Below are 23,902 nucleotides of genomic sequence, written 5' to 3'. Positions count from 1 at the left end.
AAGAGCAAATATGTTTGTATGATACTCCTTTTGGGAAAAGACACCAGCTGTGCGTGTGTGTGTGTGTGTTTCCATTTTACTGAAGTCTTGTGAAGTACCTCATTGCTGTGTATTTTTATTCTGGTTCTTAAACTTACAACTGACGTATAAGTTTTCCCTGAAGAAATTGAGTCTTTAGATTTTAACCTGAATTTCTTGATTTAACATTTCCCAATTTTAGTTATACATAACAGTAATAAAAGAATAGTTAGCATTTGTTGATTAGAAAATATTAAATCAAGAAACTCAGGTTAAAAATCTGAAGATCCAGTTTTTCTATGTTCTAGTCTCTGCATAAAACATGTTGTAGGCAGTCTCTCATTTAACCTTCACAGTAATCTTATGAGATAAAGTGATGTCCTAATCTGGTTTTGTTCCGTTTTGTTTTAATTTGTTTTTAAAAAGGAGAGGGACAGGTTTAGGAGGGATAAATAGCTTGCCCCAAGTTACACAAATGCCAAAATGGGCCTGTCTTACCCTAAAACTGATGATTTTTAACCAATACACTGAATTATCAGGCATTTAGTTTCTTCTTTTAACTGTCTAGTTCTTCAGTTTAATCTAATTTGCATGTATCTGCAGATTCCAGAACAGTGATGGAGAAATTAAGTACTTGCAATTAGCAGAAGAGCTAATTCGTCCTGAGAGAAACACATTGGTTGTGAGTTTTGTGGACCTGGAGCAATTTAACCAGCAACTTTCCACCACCATTCAAGAGGAGTTCTATAGGTATGATATATTAATCTTCTTTATTTTAAGTAAATATGGAGCCTGGGAAGCCAGCTCTTTTTGGACTGGTAGTGTTCATTTGTTAGGCAGAAATGCAGGTGTCACAGAGGTCCTCTGATAGAGCCAGTGGTCATTTTTAAATTGCTCTGAACTAATTTAGGCCTTTCTGGAGCTGAATATTTTTCACATGCAAACGTTGAAAACCTTTGCGTTCAATAGAGTTTCCCTGTTTTAAGAGGATCATTTACTTTGTGTCAGACATTCATTACTGTTGCTGTCATTTGATTCCCTGCTTCCGCCTACCCCTGTAGGTTTTTTGAGAAAGGGTTTGTGTGGATCCTGTTTTTGATCAGGGATGTATTAACAGCAGTGACGTTGTTGTTGTTAAAGTTAATTTTTTTTCTGATTATAAAAGTAACATGTATATCATAGGAGATTTAGAAAATAGAGTAAAGTAATGAGAGTAAATTCATCTGTACATCTGTAATCCCACCAGTCATAGATAACCGTCATTAGCAGGTCTATTGGAAGGCTCCAAGAGCCTTTCAGGTCTGCAAGTGCAGTTTCCTAAGGATCTCCTGACACATTTAATGTATTTCTGCGTACATGTAATTATTGGGATCATACTGTAGATAGAACATCCTGCCCTTTTCACTTAACAGTATAACATATTTTCCTATGTTACATAAAATCTCTTGAAAACATTTTAATAACTTTTTGGCATTTTTTGGCAGAAATTAGTCATTATATTTAATAATTTTGGCTTTCATTTGTTTTTAATTGCTACATAAAGCAAGAAACATCTTTTTACAGAAATCTTTGTATTTGGATTAAATAAATGTGCCAATCTGATGAATAAAATCAAGTGAAAATAAACATTGTGAACAGTTGTGAACGAAATGAAGATCCTGGAATAAGGAGACACAGTCCTATTACTTTACCTGTTAGAGTAGGAGATGGAGGACTTGTCTCCATGTTTCTAGTCACCTGACCATCAAGAATGGTTGGAGAGATAAACAGCAGAGTTCATTATAAAACTATGCAGCAGGAAAAGTTGTACTGGCAGATGAGGGTCGGTAGAAAATCAAGGCTGGTGATAGAAACAGCTATACTCATACCTCATGTACAGGCTATGCAGCAATTCTCTTCTTGAAAGTAGTTAATTTTCAGAAGATTTTAGATCCCACTCTTAAACCAGGCTGCAGCACCTATTGGGAACTTATACCAAGAGGACATGCATACTTCAATTTAACCAAATAGGACGTTTCTGCCAACTTGCTTTCGCATCCATACATACATTCCTCCCCTGATCTCATCCATTTCTTATCAGTCAAGAATTAAACCTAGAAAAATGTATTTAGTCTTGACACCAAATGGGAGGTTGCCTTGCCAGATTGTGAACCCCTCCAGATTGTTGAGGTAGAGTCATCTTGGATAGGAGTGGCCTGCCGTATGGGTGCTAAATGATTATTTTTAAAGATAATAGATATTCAGGTACAGCATTTTATCTTTGGTGTTTCTCTTATCTTAGATTTATTTGTGGTGAGATAGGAGAGGATTGAAGAGGCGCCTAAACCTGAACAAGATAATAGAAGTATCCTGCATCATTAGATACTAAGGCTTTACTGTAACCAGATGAAACTACTTACTCTCAGCTATTGGCAAGCATGAAGAGGGAAGGAGGCCTTGGTAATAAGCCTCTTGAAGATGTCAACTGATCTTTTTTTGTTTGCTTTTCAGAGTTTATCCTTACCTATGTCGGGCCTTAAAAACCTTCGTCAAAGACCGTAAAGAGATCCCTCTTGCCAAGGATTTTTATGTTGCATTCCAAGACCTACCTACCAGACACAAGTAAGAAACCCTTCTTTGAAAGAGAAGTAATTCACCAAATAGTACAGGCATCACTTAATTGTCAGAAAACTCAGGAGATAGTAGTCTTAGATCTGTAAAGTTATACCCAGTTATCCAAAAAGTTCAATTTTATAGAAATATATTTTTCTAAGGAGATGCATTGGGAAGTAAGTTAAATGACGCAATGTCTGAGTATTGTAATATTTTAGGATACATTATCTTAGGGAACATTTGGGGGGAAATTAGTCAAGTGAGAAAATATGAAAACTGAGAACAGTCAGAAATTCATGAATCGTTGGAAATTTTTGTCAGAGCTTAAATGGTATAACTTGTAAACAGTTTTCCCCTTTAGTGGTTATTTAAAGAATTAATTTACTGGAAGAAATTGAAGTGGTATTTTGAAAACTTAAACTACTGAAATTACTTAAGTTATTAAGTTATTTAATATAAAATGGGTTTGTGAAGTAAAGGAAGCATTTCTGAACTTCTGAGTCTAAAATTTTTTTCCCATGATAACTTTACTATGAAAGTAATATGTGCTTATTTGGTAATTGTAAATAAGCAAAAAATATATTTTCATATAAAACAAAAATGGGATCATCCTGTTTTATAATTCTAATTTTATTTTGTTGGTGTTCTTTATTCACCAATGGGACATCTGTCTTTAAACAGAATTCGAGAACTCACGTCATCCAGAATTGGTTTGCTCACTCGCATCAGTGGACAAGTGGTACGGACTCACCCAGTTCACCCAGAGCTTGTGAGCGGAACTTTCCTGTGCTTGGACTGTCAGACAGTGATCAAAGATGTGGAACAGCAGTTCAAATACACACAGCCAAACATCTGCCGAAATCCAGTTTGTGCCAACAGAAGGAGATTCTTGCTGGATACAAATAAATCAAGATTTGTTGATTTTCAAAAGGTATTAACTTCTGTTTAGATCGGATTCAGCCTATGCTAATAATTCACTTCTAGGCACCTGCAATAAATAAACATTATTATAAGCTTATTTAGGCAATGTTAAACTTAGTTTAACTAGAGTTAAGAAGTAGAGACTTGGTGTAAGACTGAGTTGGTGGTTAGGAGGCAGGAAGGCATGAATAAAAGGACAGGTGCAAATGGACATGTTTTGTCAATAGCAATGAGGAATATCATGAATTAGAGGAGCCAGTTAGAGGAGATCATCTGAGAGATGATTTGGTCTCTCAAATCATCTGGAGATACTTCGAGCCTAAACTCTCAGGTTGAGAAGTTTGGACCTATCTTGATAAGGGGATAGGGATGTGAATTTTTCTTTTTTTAAAGGAAGATTAATTGAACAGTGATTTGTATTATTTATATATAATAAGAGACTAATTCTTAAGCAGTTGTAGTCAGTCACTTAGGTAAAAATTGGATGATAGCAATAAGAATGGGGGTTGAGGGGTAGGTTCAGATCTCTGCAGGACTTAGTAACTCTGGAATGTCCAAAGGGGAAAGAAAAGTTGCAGTAGCTCAGTCACTAAAGCAGGGAGGAATGAGTACTAGACTAAAATAAATAATATTTAATTCAGTTTTTAGTCCTTTTCTCATATTAATTTGAAACTTAATTTACAAGAAATACATACTCTACCAATAGCTTTGGGTAGGAGATGCTTTATAGTTGAAAAAGAACATGATATAACAACCCCATACAAACTGAATAGATTGGGTCTTGGTTTGAAAAAAAAAATCTGTATTAAAGGATATTTTTGACAATTGGGGAAATTTGAAGATGGACTAGATAATAGAACATTTTAAGAAATTAAATATTTCATTCTCTTGGTGTGATAATGATATTATGGTTATATAGAAGATTATCCTTAGAAGATGAGTGTTAAAATATTTAGGGATGAAGAATCTTGATTTTTACAATTTCTTTCAAATGACAGTAAAAATGTGTGTGTGTGTGTGTGTGTAAGTCACATTAACAATTGCATCAAGGTGGAGGATATAAAGCATGTGAAATTCTTCATAAAATTTCCCTGAAAATTTGGAGAAAGATGGAACATAGAACAGATATTTAACCACATAGTCAATTTAACAAAGAGAAAAAAAATATTTTTAATGAGAGTAAAAGTGAAGATTTTAAATGGATATAATCTTACCAAATTGAAGGGAATTTTAGCATAGAGAATTTTTAAGATAAAACACATGTCCAAAGTCTGCAAATGGTGAAATAATTTAGAGTATGTCGATATTTGTGGTATTTAATTTAGATTGTATGCATTTGAAAGTTCTATTATTCTTGGCCATTTGTCTTTGTTATAGGTTCGTATTCAAGAGACTCAAGCTGAGCTTCCTCGAGGAAGTATTCCTCGAAGTTTAGAAGTGATCTTGAGGGCTGAAGCTGTGGAGTCAGCTCAAGCTGGTGACAAGTGTGACTTTACAGGGACGCTGATTGTTGTGCCTGATGTCTCTAAGCTTAGCACACCAGGTTGGTAATCTGTGGCTCAAATTTAACAAATTCTGTTACCTGAACTACAGAGCATCTAGCCTCTCAGGTCTTCCTTGCCTTATTTTTTGGCTACCAGTAAGGGTGAACAAGGAAGTTTGATGAGAATAAAGACAAATTGATTTTGCTACAAAAGGTAGTAGTCTGAGAAATTTCATCCTAAATGAAATCTTTTGGATTTATAGGTTTTGTTTATTTGAGCAATTTTGATTCTCATCATCTTCAGTATTTGAGCTGTAAAACAACTTATTCAATCTTTCAGGAGCACGTGCAGAAACTAATTCTCGTGTCAGTGGTGTTGATGGATATGAGACAGAAGGCATTAGAGGACTCCGAGCCCTTGGTGTTAGGGACCTTTCGTACAGGCTGGTCTTTCTAGCCTGCAGTGTTGCACCAACCAACCCAAGGGTAAGTCTTCTTAAAAGAATGGCAAAGCTTGAGAAAGTCTTCCCCTAAGGCTGCCACAAATTTACAGGTTTCTGAAACATTTGAGTCATCTAGTCAGTTTAAGGTATGGGATTGGGAAACGATTTGATTTTTTATTTTTTTTTTTAGTTTTGAAACCAAATCTCTTCATGTCTGTCTTTCTGACTTTGAAGAAAAATCTTATTTGTTTTCATGTGTAAGAGCTTGTTACATTAAGAGCATTGTTACAAATTATCCTTGGTTAATTAGCACAGTTCCTCTTTCATGCTTCTGGAGAAAGTACAAATAGAAAGATTTAGTAATCTGGGAAGGAAAGTAAATTGCTCTTTCTGAGAGTGATGGACCTCGGGTATTATAGTTGTTCAGAATTTGATTCTGTGTCCTGAATGGGAAAGCAGTGAGAGTTTGGAAAATAGTCCAGTATTGGAAAAAGCGGGGAGGTGAATATAATGTTCTGTTACTTCATTTTCATCTTTATATCATTGACTAACATTTTATTATGGTTCATCTCTTGACCATTCAGATTTATTTAGATAGCAGCAATACAAAACAATGGTAGCTTTTTTGTTGATTTTAATTCACTGGACAAATGACAAACTTTGGGATCTTGATTAACTTAGGCCTTACTAGTTTGGGAATTTTTTTAAAAACCTTTATAGTCCACAGATTCTGAAGTTGAACTCCCAGATTATATTTGGTTTGTAATTAAGGTTCTTCTCTTTCACATTATTTTTATTGTTTCTGTACTAATATTTTCCCTTCTCTATCCCTCAGTTTGGAGGAAAAGAGCTCCGAGATGAGGAACAGACAGCTGAGAGCATTAAGAACCAAATGACTGTGAAGGAATGGGAGAAAGTATTTGAAATGAGTCAAGATAAAAATCTATACCACAATCTTTGTACCAGCCTGTTCCCTACTATACATGGTAAGAGTTCTATCAATTTGTGGCATAAACTTGAAATCAAAATGATAATAATAAAACAGCAACATGCTATTCCTTAAAACAACACAAATCAGATCATGCAAGTTTTTTAATGAGTTTAGAAGGGGTCTTCTCAAGTCATTTATAAAAGGACAAATATATGATTCTACTTAAAACGATGTACCTAGAATAGGCAAATTCACAGAGACAAAGTAGAAAGAGGTTACCTGAGGGGGTGGGGAATTGAGAATTACTGGTTAATGGATTGAGTTTCTGTTTAAGATGATGAAAAGTTCTAGAAATGCATAGGGATGATGATTATAAAACATTGTGAATATGCTTAATTCTACAAAAGTGCACACTTAAAAAAATGGTTAGAATGGGGAAAATGGCCAAAATGGTAAATTTTATGTATTTTTACCACAGTTTTTTTAAAAAGGAATAAAAAGGTCATTCCGTCATCTTTTTCTGGCTTTAGGACAGAACTGCACTTAAATATATTCTAATATGCTAGTCTAATATTCTAATTTTTTTTTTAATGTTCAGAGATGGCAATTTCCTGTGTCTTGGTTACATGTACTGTCTTTACCTTTGGTGGTTTCTCTTTTTTCACATTTATTCACGTTCTCTTTTTTCACATTTTTCTTGGTTCTTGGTTGCTAGCTGCTTACTGTCATTAAAATCCCCTTGTGTATTGAAGAATGTAACTAAATTTTCAGACCGTATGCTTTACGCCCTCCCCCCCCATTTTTTTCCCATCCTCCCCTTTTTCAGTATATATTTTTTAATCATTTACAGTTAACCTTTTTCTATCTAAATATTTGATCACTGAAATCCTTTATGTTAATAACTTTGGATTTTAGAATGTCCTCCTTTATAATGAGCAGCGTCAACATTTTTATGCTGTTCCACTTTTCCCATAAATTATTGCTGCATAACAAATTGCCCCAAAACTTAGTGGCTTAAAACAACAAACATTACCTCATATAGTCTGTGGGTCAGGAATTTGAGAGAGGATTAGCTGGTTGCTCTGGCTCAGTCATTCATGAGGTTGTAGCCAACACTTCAGCTGGGGCTGTAGTCATCTGAAGGCTGGGCGATCTGCTTAAGAGAGGGCTCACTTACATGGCGCCTATTAGTGCTAGTTGTTAGCTAGAAGCCTCAATTCCTCACCACATGAATCTTCCATAGGACTCTTTCAGTGTCCTCATAACATAGCAGCTGGCTTCCTCTAAAGCATTTTAAACCAAGAGAGCAAAGCAAGGAGTAAGCAAGATATTTCTCGGGACTTAGTCTCATAAGTTACACATCTTCACTTTCATCATATGCTGTTTATTAGAAGCAAGTCACTGAGTCTAGCCACATTTAAGAGTAGAATCAAGCTCCATCTTGAAATGAAGAGTATCAAAGAATTTGTGTACTATTTAAAAAACTACCAAATCTCTAACACACTTGTTTCACAGGTCATGAATCAGAGAAGCTTTGTTTGTAGAATGGATTTTTAAATTTTCTACATTTAAGAAGTAGTTTGTGTAAATGTGCCTAGCATTTTGTTGATGGAATCCACAGAAAGTCATAATAATTAGCACAGAAAAATATTTCTTTTAATAGCACATTTCTAAAGATCCAGTGTTGTTTTTTAGTTATGTGTTTTCCTTCTTATATTGAATTAATAATAAACAGTCCTTAGAAGCAGCTATGAAACATATAGAGCGTTTTAATCCCTGTCAGTTCAGTTAGCATGTATTTATATTCAGCACTGGTCACTGTTGGTAAAACAAAAGAAGTAAGTCATGGACCATTTCTTCACACTCTTGGTAGAACTAGAAGACATGCCATTAAAAAAGAACTAGCAAATATGGTAGGCTGTGGTGGACATAGTTTATTTATGGGGAGATATTTGAGGACTACCGCATGTGTAAGGAAGTAGGACTTGCGAACAAGAAAGGCTCTTAGAATGGTGGGCATCAGCATCTACAGTATAGGTGAAGTCATTGGGACAGTGGTTAGGTGATTAAGTTAGTTCACAGAGCAGGAACTAAGATTAGAAGCCAGGTATTTTTACTGTAGCCTTAACACTTTGCTTCAGCTGTCTCTGCTCTTTTGGTTGGTAAACAACATGCCTTTGTAGTTTCCTATGATATTTATCCTCCTGTTGGGCTTTCGTTTCAGGCAATGATGAAGTAAAACGGGGTGTCCTGCTGATGCTCTTTGGTGGTGTTCCAAAGACAACAGGAGAAGGGACCTCTCTTCGAGGGGACATAAATGTTTGCATTGTTGGTGATCCAAGTACAGCTAAGAGCCAGTTTCTCAAGTAAGTGTTTGCCTGGGGATACAGCAAAAAAAAAAAAAACGAAGTGCATAGTTCCAGGGTCTCTCTGCCACCAGGAATTCAGTCAGTGTGCCTTTAGTAGAGCAGGAGTATGAATTATGACTGGTGAATATATAACTCACTTAGATTAAATACACCTTAATTTGTTTACTAGAATGTAACATTTTACATTTTTTTTGAATAGGAAAAAATTGCCTATAATCCCAATCACATATAAAATTCTTACTCTTCGTATAATGTCTTTGTATAATTTTTGAATACACAAATATGTATTTCATGGTTGTAGATCATAGCATACATATTTTTAACTATATATCCTAAGTATTTTCCATTTTCTTTATTTTCACAATCATTTTTATTGGTGTACTATACAAAATCATTTCTCTAACCTGTCATAGTTTATTTTATAGATACTGATAAACAGTGATATGTATAAATTTTTTTGTTGTTTTTATTTGTTTCTTTTGGGTGAATTCCTAGGCATAGGATTGCTGAGACTAAGAATACAAACATTTTCAAGCTTCTTAAACAGTACGCATTTTCCAGAAGCAGTGCTATGAGCATGAGATATTTTATGCTAACCTTATCAGCCTGTGTACTATAAGTACTTGCTTTCAAACTTTAAAGAAACTTAGAGGTCAAAACAATAGCAGCCAGTTTTTGAGTACCTGCTGTGTTCTTGCTGCTATATATATGTGTGGGTTATGTCTTATCCTAGCCGTACCCAGACAGGCATTTAATAGTATCCTTAGGGAGACAAACAAAACTTCTTTGAGCCTCAGTAACTTGCTCAATTTCTCATAGCTGACAAATGACTCTGAGCCATGAATATTAGAACTCAGATGTATTTGACTGCAAAGCATGTGCTCTTCATACTATGTCAAGATGCCTTTCCTTGATTTGTTTGGGAAATTTGTAACTTGGCACTGTTTGGAACATAGAACATTTTTAGTTGGTTTGGAGTTTTATAATTAAATATTTTTTCAGGCATATCAGGGATTGAGTTCTGGATTTGAAGATACTAGTCCTTTGTTAAAAGGAATTCTTTTGTTTTCTTCATGCCCTCTGCTCCCATCCACCCCCGCACCCCCACTACCACAGAAAGTTGTGCTACAGTGTTACTTCTGATAATGGTGTTGTATTGTACATGATTATCTTAGAAATGGCCTTTTTAGCTAGTGGTTTTTTACCATCTTTATTTTAATATAATTTAGATATCATAGAATATATGCCTGTAATGTGTATAATTCAGTGGTTTTAGTATATTCAGAGTTGAACAACCATAATTAAAGTAAGTTTAGAACATTTTCATTACCCAAAAAAATCTTGAACTCACTAGCAGTCAGTTTTCATTCTCCCCCAATACCCATAGGCAGCCACTGATCTACTTTACTTTATCGTCTCTATTCTGGACATTTCGTCTAAATGGAATTATATACTATGTGATCCTTTGTGACTGGCTTCTTCCACTTAGCACAATGTTTTCAAGGTTTAGCGATGTTGGAGCATGCATCAGTACTTCATTTTCATTTATCGCCTAATCTATTATATGTAGATACATTTAATTATCAGTTGACGTTTCGACTGTTTCTACTTGGCTTTTATAAGCAATGCTGCTATAAACCTTAGTATATAAGATTTCACCATTTTTGCATGTGGTAAAATATACATCAGCTTTATCATTTTAAACATTTTACACGTACATTTCAGTCACATTAAGTATGTGAAGTTGTGCTGACATCACCACCATCCATCATCAGAAACCTTTTCATCTTCTCAAATTGATTATTCCCATTAAACAGTAATTCTCCATATCCCCCTCTTCTCGATTGCTAGCAACCACCATTCTACTTTCTGTCTCTGAATTTGATTATTCTAGATCCATCATATAAGTAGGATCGTACAGTATTAGTCCTTTTGTGACTGGTTTATTTTACTTAGCATAATATATCCAAGGGTCATCCATATTGTAGAATGTCTCAAAATTTCCTTCCTTTTTAAGACTAATTTATGTATTTATCACATTTTGTTTATACATTCATCCATCAATGGACATTTGGGTTATTTTTCACCTCTGGGCTATTGTAAATAATGCTGCAGTGAACATTGATGTATAAGTATCAAAGTCCCTGCTTTTGATTCTCTGGCGTAATTTAACTCTTAATTTTACATCCTTGATCCATTTTGAGTTCATTTTTATATGTGATTTAAAGTAGGGGTCTAACTTTATTCTTTTGCATGTGGATAATTCATTTGTCCCAACATTAAGACTTTTCTTTTGCCCCATTAAATTGTTGGTACCCTTACTTCAGTTGACCATAAATATAAATAAGAGTTTATTTCTGAACTCAATTATATTTTATTAGTCTCTATGTCTATCCTTAGGCCATTACCATAGTATCTTGATTATAATAGCTTTGTAGTAAGTTTTAAAATCAGGAACTTTGAGTCATCCAACTGTTCTTTTTCCAGACTGTTTTGGCTGTTCTGAGTCCCTTGAGTGTCCCCATGAATTAGGATGGGCTTGCCAACTTCTACAAGGAAGCCAGCTCTCATAATAATAGGGATTGCATCAAACCTTTATCAATTTGAGGTGTATTGGATTTATAACAATATTAAGTTTTCTGAATCATAAACATGGGATGTGTTTCATCTTTCCATTTGTTCAGGCCTTCTTTAATTTCTTTCAATGGAGTTTTGTAGTTTTTAGGGTATAAGCTTGAACTTTTCTTAAATTTATTCCTAAGTGTTTAATTCTTTTTGATGCTATTATAAATGGAACTGTTATCTTATTTTCATTTTTGGGTTATTCATTACAAGTGTATAGAAATAAAATTGATTGTTGGTCTTTTATCATACAACCTTGCAAGAACTCATTTATTCTGTTTTAGTAGATTCCATAGGATTTTCTGTAAGATCATATTTTCTGCAAATAGTGATAATTGTTCTTCCTTTCAAATCTGGGTGTCTTTTTCTTGCCTAATTGCCCTGGCTAGACCTTTCAGTATAATGTTGAATAGATGTGGTAGGGTGGACATCTGTGTCATGTTCCTGATCTTAGGGAGAAAGCATTCAGCTTTTTTACCATTAAGTATGATGTTAGCTGTGGGTTTTTATAGATGCCCTTAATCAGGTTGAGGGAAAGTCTCTATTCCTAGCTTATTAAGTTTTTTTCATGAAGGTGTGTTGAGTTTTGTCACATACTTTTTCTTCATATACTGAGATGGTTCTGTTAGTATGGCATATTACTTACTTTTTAACTTTTAAACCATCTTTGCATTTACATCTACTTTTGTTTCATTTTTTAAGTGCAAGGCCTTCTAATAGATCATCGTTGCTATACTGTTTATTATTAAAGACCTTTTAAAATTGATATTTTTTTATACATGGACTTCATCTTACATTTGACAGAATGGATTTAAATCTTTTTAAAAGGCCAAAGGAGAAAGGCTTTCTATTCAGTTTATGGCATGTGTCTTTACAAATTGCTTATGCTTAATGCCTCTGATTTGAAATTTAAATAATTAATTGACATAAATACTGTCAGCTGATATTAATGAATATGATAACCTTGAACAGGCACGTGGAGGAGTTCAGCCCCAGAGCTGTCTACACCAGTGGCAAAGCATCAAGTGCTGCTGGCTTAACAGCAGCTGTTGTGAGAGATGAAGAATCTCATGAGTTTGTCATTGAGGCTGGAGCTTTGATGCTGGCTGATAATGTAAGAACATGTTATGTTCTTGGATATAAAGAAATCAGAATATCTCCTACCCTATCAGTAAAGGCCTATAAGTTTCTATTAAAAAGATGTCCTTTGAAAAACACATTTTTAGTAAATAATTCATAGTTTTATTAATCTAGACTGTAATTGGGATTATCATCATTAATTAGCTTTCTGAGTTTCTCTAGAATGTATTGCCTGCCCTGAGCATGTATGGTTGCTATGACTAGCACTTCCCAGCATTTTTTTCCTTTTCATACTGGGACACTTCTATGAGTATGTCTGTTGTATTGTACAATGTATTTGACAGTGATTAATTAGATCTATAAAGACATATAAGTTGTAGCTATACATGTTTATAAACATTTATGTTTCGATTCTGCCCTTCACTTCCACAGCCTAAAATTGACGCTGAGGTGACCCAGGATATTCTGACTCTGAGATTTACACAAGGTTTTTACATTGAGTAAAAATGTAATAAATGACTATAAAAGTCTTGCTCTTAGTTTAAAGTGAGTCAAAAACATATGGTTCCTTCTAGCTCTGGGATCTATTAAACTGTCTTACTCTAGTTGAGGGATTTAGGATTGCTTATTTACCTGTCTTACAGTTGTTTAGAATATGGAAAGGTCTCTGTTGCAAATTTTGAGTTTACTTGCCATTTGATACCTAAAAGGCAGTTTTTTATGCTTGATTCATTTGGATACAGGGTGTATGTTGTATCGATGAATTTGATAAGATGGATGTGCGAGATCAAGTTGCTATTCATGAAGCTATGGAACAGCAGACCATCTCCATCACTAAAGCAGGAGTGAAGGTACATGTGTTCGCTTCTGTTCCACTGCGTCATGCCTTAGCCTTGTATATTAATACATCTCTAGAGACATTTACCTGGATAAAATGCATTATTTCAACATAAAATGTTTGTCAAAATGGAAAACAGCTCTGAGGATTATTAATCCAAATCATAGGTGCTCTTTAGGGTACTGTGAAAATGTGTTGCTATGGCAAAAAATAGAGGGTACTGTTGAAATTTTTAGCATTTCACTTGTCAGAACTTCCACAAAGCTTCTATATTCTTTGGTAAAGTATGTTTCCAGTTGTAACAAAAATAAAGTCGACAGATTATTTAAATGAAAAATAATAAATACAGTTATGTACCACATAATGGCTTTTTGATCATTGATGGACCTCATATATGACAATGGTCTTGTGAGATTATAGTGGAGCTGGAAAATTCTTATCACCTAATGACGTCTTGGTCATTGTAGTATCTTAACACAACACAGTACTCACCTGTTTGTGGTAATTGTGGTATAAACAAACCTACTGCACTGCTAGTTGTAGAAAGTATAGCATATATAATTATGTATAGTACGTAATAATTGATAGTGATAATAAACAGCCATGTTATTGATATTTGCATTTACTATATTTTATTAGAGTATTTTTTCTAGTTATAAAAAATTTGCTGTAAAACAGTATGCCATGTTACGTGGGCATACATCTTGTGTTTACATCTCTCAGTTGCATTATTTTCTCTTGTGATTGATTGAATCTTGTGTTTTGTACAGTATAAAAAGCATGCTGTACAATCTTGTAGCCTAGGACAGTAAGCTATACCATATACCCTGTGTGTGTAGTAGGCTATAGCATCTGAGTTTGTGTAAGTACACTCTGATCTTCGCACAACCAAGAAATCACCTAAGAATTCTTTTCTCAGAATGTATCCCGGTCATTAAGCAGTGCATGACTGACTGTACAGTAACATAACCAACATAAAAGAGAAATCAAACTTTTAAATAAATATAGTACATTTAAGTAGTTAAGGAAAATTTAATTAGTACACTAAAATATAAAAAAGAAATCTTCCTCTGCAGCTCCCAGCCCTAATAAATACTAAGAAATATCTGCTGAGTTTATGCCTCTTTTAGGAATATTTTATATATAAATAAGCATAGTACTTACTTTTGCAATCTTTCTATACCAGCACATACTAGAGCCACTTTGCGTTTCTATTACTTTATGATTTTCAATTATATATATCCTAGTTAGACTCCTACAGAGTGACATTGGGTTATTGCCAGCCTTTTGATTGCAAACAATATTGTAGTAAACATCCTTGAACAGACATCTTCCTAGACCTGGCTGCAAGATAAGTTCTTAACAAGAAATTACTGGCTTAAAGGGTATACACATACATCATCATATAGGACTGCCTATGTGCTGTATGTTATCAGATTTTAATGATCTGGTAGGTGAAAAATATCTTAATATTTTGGTTTGCGTTTAGTTAATTATGAATGAGATTAAGCATTTTGTCATGTGTTTATTGACCATTCCAGATATCTTTTTCAACCTATCAAAATTCTTTCTTTTGTGGTCAGGCTACTCTGAATGCAAGGACATCTATTTTGGCAGCAGCAAACCCAGTCGGTGGACACTATGACAGATCGAAGTCGTTGAAACAGAATATAAATTTGTCAGCTCCCATCATGTCTCGATTTGATCTCTTCTTTATACTTGTGGATGAATGTAATGAGGTAACCATATGAGCTACTGTTCTTAGCTTCCTTTGTTATTTCCGATTTGAGTAATTGAGTGAAACAAGGCTTAAAGACATAGTTCTCAACAGCTGGTGCATGTGTTTGCACTGACCTTTCATTTCTCTCAGAGTGTCACAGAATTGGCAAGACTTTATTAAGCAACTCAAAATAGTCACCTGAATTGCTGGCTCCACTTAGTTGTATTGAGGAATGTCAAGTTTTTGTTTTTGTTACTGTTTTTAAATTCTCAAAAGAAAAAAGGAAACTTTACAGTTAATCCCCAACGATACTCTTTAAGATTTTTATAAGAATTTTTTGTTTTGTTGGGGTTTTTTTTAGTAATCTTAAAATGGAATACCAAAGAAATTTTTTTCCCTCCAAATCAGGAGTTATTTGTCTTCCCTATATCTTCTCATAAAATTGTTGAGTGTGTATTACTTTTTTCTCCTAACTATATAACTGTTTTAAGATTGAGCTTAAAGTTACGGATTTACTTGGATTCTAACATGTTGTTAGAGTTATTTATACTTAGACTTCAATACTTAACAACACTGCACAGCTCAGATGGGCACAGAACTACGAAAATGACATTCTGTAGAAGCTAATATTGTAGGCTGTACTGTTAATTGCTGACCACAGTGGTCCTACATTACATTAGACACAATGCATACCTCTTGCTTACAGCAAAACTTTATATTTAATCTAAATAAAAATGGTCTTTCATTATGCAAATGTTTGCAGGATTATTAGTTTTTTATGTTTTATTTTTCCCTTTACAAATCCATATAATTATTTAACAACCTACACAGCCCCACACACATAGTTGGAAGTTGTTTGATTTTCATATACTTCCGTTGATGCATGCTCCATTAAATTAATTTTTTAATTTTTTAATTGGAAATTTCAAACTGACAGAAAACTTTGAAGAAATAGAATAGTGCGTATGATACCTATATAACCTTTATTCTATTCACATGTTAACAGTTTGCCCCATTTGCTGTATCACTTGCTCTCTTTACATCTATGTGGCTTTTTTTCTGTAACATTTGAGAGTAAATTGCTTATGTTTTGTATGATTTTATTTTTCTCAGTGTTAATTCTGTGATAATTATCTTCATATATTTATAAGTGGCAATTTAATGTGGCTAAGAGCATGAACTCTGAAGCTATTCTGTCTGAATCCTGGCTCTGTTACTTAGGGTGATGTCGGGCAAGTTATTTAACTTCTCTGGGCCTCAATTTACTCATATGTAAAATAGGGATAATAATTATCTACCTAATAAGGTTTTTGTGAAGGAGGTTGCATGACTTAATGCTTCCAGACACACTTAAGACAGCAGCACCTGGCATGACTGAGGGCACTAGAAATCTTATTTCTGCTATTGTTATTAAAGTCAATCCCTTCAGGAATATTCTTGGAGTGGGGCAAGGATATGCATATAAATTTGGTTTTAAATGAAACTGGTACCAAACTTTCCTCAACAATTTTGTACCTATGAATATATCTTTCATTGGCATATTAGAGTTTGTTTTTAGCTCTAATTTCTTAATGCCTGGGATAGTCTGGAGTGGATGTTGCTATGACTGATCAAAGTGATTTTCTTGTTTTGAATTAGGTTACAGATTATGCTATTGCCAGGCGTATAGTAGACTTGCATTCAAGAATTGAAGATTCAATCGATCGTGTCTATTCCCTTGATGATATCAGGAGGTATCTTCTCTTTGCAAGACAATTTAAACCAAAGGTAACCTGCCCTTTTGTACTGAAAGAGGGCACAGTGGGTATATTTAAGTGGCATTTTAAAAAAAGGGTTATATTGGGAACAAATGAACATGTATTTGTTTGGGTTTTTTTCCCCAAGGTTTTGTTTGCTTTTTTTAGAACAATTTTATTTCTTTCAGAGAAGTGAAGGGAATTTTTTTAAATGTCTGAACAATTCCATCTCTTTTACTCGTTAGCTGCTAATAAAAACTTTTTTATGGCTGAAGAGTTTTGAATAATTAAAGGAGAACATCTTTTTATTTAAACCATTCCTAAGATTCAGGAAACTATATATGTGTTTAAATCTGTAGTCTACTGGATGCTGTTGAATCTTTCTCTGAGGAAAAACTTGGATTTCTCTAGGTAATTGTGGTGAATGAACATGGATTACTACATCAGTAGTAATTGACATTCATTGGATTGAATCTGCGTTGGATCCAAGATACTCACTTGGACATTTATTGTTAAAATAAATCTCCGTAGTGCATCTATTTTATTTGGCATTTTTCTAAAATAGAATATGAAAAGAAGAAAATTGATTCTGGTCGATTCTAGGTTTTTATACTATTGCCTGGCTTGACTTTTGGGAGTTATCCTTAGATTTTAATTCTCCATCTGAAAAACTGAGGATTCTGTAGTATACCTCACTTTGTAGTTGTTATTCAACAAATAAGGTTTACTGAAATAGCTAGTATGTGTATCTTTTTCCCAGACATCATGAGTTAATTAACCGAGTCTCAAAAATAGCCTGAGTGTTAATTTGTTTGCGCTCTGGCATCTTCGATGAGAAGGTGTTACATCCTATTCCATTGCTTCAACTTGTTAACGTATCATTTAGAAATGGCAGCTTGCTTAGAGACGAATATCTGTGGCCTTCCTGTTCATAAAATTAGTATATGAAAATCTTAGTATTAGTTTCTGTTGAAAGTCATATTAGTATTAATCCCTTATCACTGGCTTCAAATTTTGACTTTCTCAGTTCCCCAAAGTGTCACCACCTAGAAGGCTCATACCAATGTTTAATACAGCTGCCATCAAATAGAAATGCTCTGACTTCAGCCATTTTCTGAAACAGATTTCCAGAGAGTCAGAAGACTTCATTGTGGAACAGTATAAACGTCTCCGCCAGAGGGATGGTTCTGGAGTAACCAAGTCTTCGTGGAGGATTACAGTGCGACAGCTTGAGAGCATGATCCGTCTCTCTGAAGCAATGGCTCGAATGCATTGCTGTGATGAGGTATCCAAGTCACTTTAACATATGAGTGAGAAGAGAAATTGATTTCTTGGCTTATAAGCATGTTTTTATCTTTGGTGTGGGACATACTAGCATTTGCTACAGATTTATTTTTATGTAATTGTTGAGTGCTCATAGGATACAAGACCTTGGAATTTCTCCCTTGAAGGTTGCTGTCAAGCATTTATTGAGTGTATTTAGATTAATAGTAATGAGATAATCATGTCATAGATTACAGAGTACATATAGTGGTGAATTACCATTAATGCCATTCATGCAAGAAAATTTTGTTAAAACCCTACAATGCACTTAGGCCCCTGGGCTGGAAATACAGATGTAGTATATGTAGCCCCTGGCCTCAAAGAGAACTCTCCTCCTTAGATTTCTATAATGTATGGTTATTAAACTGTTGTTTGAGCCCTGAGTTCTACAGGTACATGTCAGTGGGTATTTAGGGAGTAAATGGGGAGTAGTATGGAAGGGCATTTAGGCCCTCACCTCTGCTTCAAGCAAAGCACTGTACTTTTACCTAGCTTTATATATTAGACAACATAAGATTTTGTTTGAAAAAAAGAGTGCAGCTATCTTTTTTAATAGCATGATTGCAGTATAATTTACATAGAGGAAATGTATAGCTTTGACATTTTATATATACCCTGTGACCACCCATTCAAGATAAAGAACATTTCTGTCACTTTTCTTTTTCAATATTAGTCTTCTCCAAAAATGACCACCGTTCTAGCTTCAATCACCAATTTCTATGCCATAGATTCATATTTTTGGCTTTTTTTAATTTTTATTTTTCAAATTCCCTGATAGGATGCTTTACTGTTTACAAAGTACTTTCACACTATCTCATTTAATATTTTTTGATTTACCTAACATATTAATGGACATCTTTGTCGGATAAGAGATGAATAAGAGCCCTTGCCTTCCATTGCTGATAATCTGGTGGGAGCAGGACATATATTAAGCATGTGAAATATATGAGGGTAGATATTATGATAAAATGTCACCAGCAAGGAGTGTCACCAGCAAAGAATACAGAGATCAGTTCTTTCCTAAAGAATGAGGAGGGCTTAGAGAGGTGCCAGACATTTAAACCTGATTACTGAAGGGTGTGTAGAATTTTTATAGGCATTTTTAAATGATTGACAGTGGAAATTGAGCAAGAGCGTAAGGTATCTGGAAGAATATGGTGGAATCTGCAGAAAAAGAATAGGTTATGGTGGAGGGAAATTTTTAAAAACCATGCTAACATTTGTATTTCTTTTTTCTATTGTGTTTCTTGAAATGAGTTTCATTGAACTGACATGTGTCTTGGGGAATCTTTAATAGATCTTTATCTTTTTTCAATCTTTAAATAGGTAACAAGTTCACATGATATGAAAATAAACATATATGCATATACACACACAAAAGATATTTTCTGAATGAAATTGAGTATTTTTGCATATTTTTAGAGCCATTTCTATCTCCTGTATGATCTTATTCTTTGCACATTTTTTATTTATTGCTTTATTAGAAAAGACTTCTCCACTCTAAGATTATAAAAGAATTCTCCACTCTGAGATTATAAAAGAATTTTCTCAGGATTTCTTCAAGCACTTGTGTTGTCTGTATTTATATCATTCAAACATTTGGTATCCTGCTGTAAGATGTAAGATAGGAATCATTTGACTCTTTTTCAAGTTTGCTTCCTAATTGTTCCAATGCCACTTATTGAACAATCTATCTTTTCCAAACTAGTTTGGTAAGCCTTTATTATATATTAAATTCTTGCATTTGTTAGGATCTCTTTTTGTACTTTCTGTTCTGTTGGTCTGTCAGCCTCCTCTTGCCTTAGTACCACAATATTTTAATCAGTGGGGCTTTATATTTTAAACATACAGCTGGTTCCACTGCATTGTTCTTTTTTGGCTGTTATGAACTTAATAATTGGCTTAGTTTTTAAAAACAATTATCAATATTTTTATCAAGAGCACATTAAATTTAAATAATATGGAGAACTGACATCTTCATAAAGGTTTTTTCTAAGAAAACCTTATAGCAGTTAAAATCTATGTTATGCTGCTGTAAAAATTTCAGTCATTTTAAACATGTATTTTTTTGCTCATGCTACATGTTTACTTATGTCAACAAGGGGCTCTCCTCTTCATGTCCGTCCCTCAGGGACTTCAGGCTGAAATAAAAGCTTTTTTGACATATGTCCGTGATCATAGAAGACAGAGAAGAGAAAAGGTATTGAACCACATGCCATTTCTTTAACTTCTATCTAGAAATGACACAGCACTGGTGCTCACATTTCATTAACATGGCTATACCTAAATTCAAGTGAGTAAAGGTGTGCCTTCCCATTGGTTGCCTAGAATGAGAAAAGCCAACATTTGTGCACAGTACTGATGACTGTCACAGCCATCAGTCTTTCCACTTGTCTTCTTTTGTCTCATTCAGTAAGTTTTAAACTTTTCATATAGTTTTTGCATGTTTCTTATTGAATTTATTTTTTAGTATTTTGCCCCTCTTTTGGGTATTGAAGGTAGACCCCCTTTTTTTTTTTAATTTTATCTTCTAACTGGTCACTGTTGTTTGTATATATCAAGTTTTGATTTCTGTATGCTAGTTTTATACCTTACTGACACCTTTTTATTGTTTGTAGTAGTTGTTCAGTTGAATCTCTAAATTTTCTAGATATTCATTTTTATCTGCAAATGATATGGCATACGTTCTTTCCAGTCTTAATGAAAAATAAATTTTATTTTAATCTTTTCCCATTTTCTCCACTAATTTACTTTGGCTTTTGCAATTGCAGTACAATGTGTAATAGTAATAATGACATTGGACCATCTTTTCCTTGGTTTTGGCAGCCTCTGTGGCTAACATAAGATGTTTTTATCAGGATATATACATTCATTATTTCTATCTTGAATATTTTTAGCAAGAAGATTGTTTTGTCAGATATCTTTTCAATGTCTCTAGAGGTTATTATATTTTTTTTCTCCGTGATCTATTAATGTGAAAAACAAACTAATAGACTTTTAAATATCAGGCCATTCTTGAATCCCTGGAATAAATCCCACTTGGTCTTTTAATGCATCTGGCTTCTGTTTGCTGTTATTTAGAATTTTTAAAGCCATAATCATAAATGTAATTGTTCTCTATTTGTTTTTATTTGTTTTTGTAGTCTGTTCTGGCACCATGGTGGTTATTTCACGAAAAAATTTTGGAGGTTTTTCACTTTTTTACTTTATTCTAAAGCAAGTTTTCTATTACATTGAAATTATCTGCTGTTTTATAATAGGAATTCTCAGGTAAAATCCTCTGAGGGATGGAGGTACTCACACAACATGGAGTTGTGTTTTGTTTTGTGACCCAAATGGATAATCTTCTTTGCTTTTAATACATAGGTTAAAACCATTTATATTTATTGGAGTGAGAGATAGGTTTATTTTGTTTTTTCTTTCACAGCTCAAAAGATTTCTCATTGTGTGACTGCTTTGCTTTTGTTTGTATATGCAGTTCTGATATTCAGAAAGTTTATCTTTTATTTTAGTGGTAACTTTTATTATTATAGTTTTACATTATGCCCTTAGTTTCTATTGATTCTCTACTGTGAACGGTGATAAAACTAGCATGTTTCATATTTTCTGTTCTCCTCCCTCTCAACCACCTGATTTTAGTAAATATTTTCTTAATGTTTACCTTTGTGCAGTGAAATATTCTTATCACTTGGTTTATCATATTTTGACTTACCTTTTACAGATGAGAGGTAATCAGCAAATATATCTCTCACGTCTCCCTGTTCTTGTCCATTCCCTTCCCATTTTCATTTATATCATTTATCTTCAGGGCATATACTATTTACACTATGTTCTTGTTACTCTTAATTCCATATTTGTTTTAGTCTTAGTTTTGTAGCTAAATATACACAAAGCTCAATGGAGATTATTTGGTCATGATTTCCTAATCATCTCTTGGCTGATTAAAATTTTTTTTTTTTAAAGAAGAGTTTGATGGGAAAAAATAAACATTCATGAGAATAATATTCTCTTAATGTTATATTCGACATGGTTTATTTGTAGCCTTTACAAATGAGAGCTTGTCTTGATCTACACCTTTGGCTCATACTTTCTTTTTTTGTGACTTTTATTTACTACTGTATTCTGACATCTGTTGCTATGGAGAAATTTGAGGCCAGCCCTTGACTATTAATTTTTCTCCCATAAGTAACTTCTGTTTTCAAAGTTTTCTTTCTTTAGTTTTATAGAGCAGTACATTTACTAGGCCATGTCTTGATATTGACCATTCTTAAATGACTTAAAGTGTCTTTGAACTTTATGTTTTTTTAAAAAAAAAAAAAGACTGGGTGTATGTTATATGTTATGGGCTCAACTGGTTAGGGATGGAGTAGATTTAGAGAGACTGTTAGTTATTTATAAAAGACCTTAAAGCAGTCCCCCAAAAAACATGGACATCATTTTTCTTTTGAGTGAGCTTTTTTTGTTGAAGCAAAACATACATGCAGAAACGTGCAAAATTATAGGTCTAAAGCTCATTTAACTTTCAGTGAACATACCTATGTAACCTATACCCAGATCAGGAAATAGAACATTAATTACTAGCAAGTCCAAAAGCCTCCCTTTGTGCTTCCTTACAATCACAATTACCCTCCTCTGAGAATAACCATTATTCTTTTTGTTTATTTTTAATGACTACATAGTGCTCTAACCATTCTTCTACTGATGGTTTTTTAGCTTGTTTTCAACTTTTTTTTTCAATTGTGGCTAAAAACACGTAATATAAAATTTTCCATCGTAACTGTTTTTAAGTGTTAAATATATTCATATTGTTGTACAGCAGATCTCTAGAACTTTCTCACATTGTCAGACTGAAACTACCCACTGAACACCTCCCCTGGTAACCATCATTCTTTCTAATTTGGCTACTTTAGATACTACTTCTGACTGCTTCTACCTCATGGCTATTCCTGACCTTGGGGAGATTTATGTGCATTGCTGTGAATTACATTAATATTATTGGCTAAATTCAAACTTGGAATTGTTGGGCAATCTAGCTGCCTTAAGAGCAGTAACCCACCCCCAGGAGGCTGGGGAGAAAAGTTAGATTTTGTATTCAGAGTTCTTTGTGTGTGTTTTTTAAGTTTTTAAAATTTGTTTTTGTTTTTGTTTTTTTTGGAGGGGTTTATGCTCAACCCATGTTCTGTTTCAGTGCCAATAAAATTTAGGAAGACTTCAAAAAAAAAATGAGTGGGATCAGTACTATTTGTCTTTTTGTAGCTGGTTATCTTCACTTAGCGTAATGTCCTCAAAGTTCATTTTTTTAAGGCTGAATAATACTCCATTGTATGTATAATACCACATTTTTCATTCATCCATCAATGGATATTTGGGTTGCTCTACCTGTTGGCTACTGTGAATAATGCTGCAATGAACATGGATTTTCTTCTGTTAACAGATAGTTGGATAGTTTCCAGTTTGGGTTCTTATGAGATATACATGTCTTTTGGTTCATATGATTGTATAGTTTCAGTTTGGGTTCTCATGAGATATACATGTCTTTTGGTTCATATGATTGTATGTATGTGTACATATCTGTTGTGTATATATACCTAGGAGTGGAGTTGTTGGGTCATAGATTGTATGTGTGTTCAGTTTAGTAAAGACTGACAAAACAGTTTTCCATAGTGGTTGTATCAATTGATATTCCCACCAGCAGTGAATGAAAGTTGTTCTACGTTTTTCCCAACACTTGATATTATAGTTTTTAGTTTAGCCATTCTGATGAATTTACAGTACTGTCTCATGTTTTATGTATGTGTGAGAGGGAGAGTGTGAGGAAAAACACTG

At 33.9% G+C, this 23,902-nt stretch overlaps 1 protein-coding gene across 1 annotated transcript in view; it reads left to right on the top strand.

The window, feature by feature from the left end:
- Positions 1–23,902, top strand: part of MCM6 (minichromosome maintenance complex component 6) — a 34,987-nt gene that overhangs the window by 2,893 nt on the left and 8,192 nt on the right. The window contains exons 2-13 of the mRNA XM_006921037.1: positions 622–768; positions 2,509–2,619; positions 3,292–3,541; positions 4,909–5,074; positions 5,355–5,500; positions 6,293–6,443; positions 8,613–8,754; positions 12,352–12,493; positions 13,203–13,310; positions 14,881–15,036; positions 16,656–16,784; positions 17,877–18,038. Coding sequence (XP_006921099.1) covers positions 622–768; positions 2,509–2,619; positions 3,292–3,541; positions 4,909–5,074; positions 5,355–5,500; positions 6,293–6,443; positions 8,613–8,754; positions 12,352–12,493; positions 13,203–13,310; positions 14,881–15,036; positions 16,656–16,784; positions 17,877–18,038 — 1,810 coding nt within the window. The remainder of the gene's footprint in view (positions 1–621; positions 769–2,508; positions 2,620–3,291; positions 3,542–4,908; positions 5,075–5,354; positions 5,501–6,292; positions 6,444–8,612; positions 8,755–12,351; positions 12,494–13,202; positions 13,311–14,880; positions 15,037–16,655; positions 16,785–17,876; positions 18,039–23,902) is intronic.

The sequence above is a fragment of the Pteropus alecto genome, unplaced genomic scaffold (assembly GCF_000325575.1).
Source record: "Pteropus alecto unplaced genomic scaffold, ASM32557v1 scaffold3, whole genome shotgun sequence".
NCBI classification, from domain to species: Eukaryota; Metazoa; Chordata; class Mammalia; order Chiroptera; family Pteropodidae; genus Pteropus; species Pteropus alecto.
Note: the sequence above shows the minus strand (reverse complement) of the source record. Positions and strands in the feature narration are given on the sequence as shown.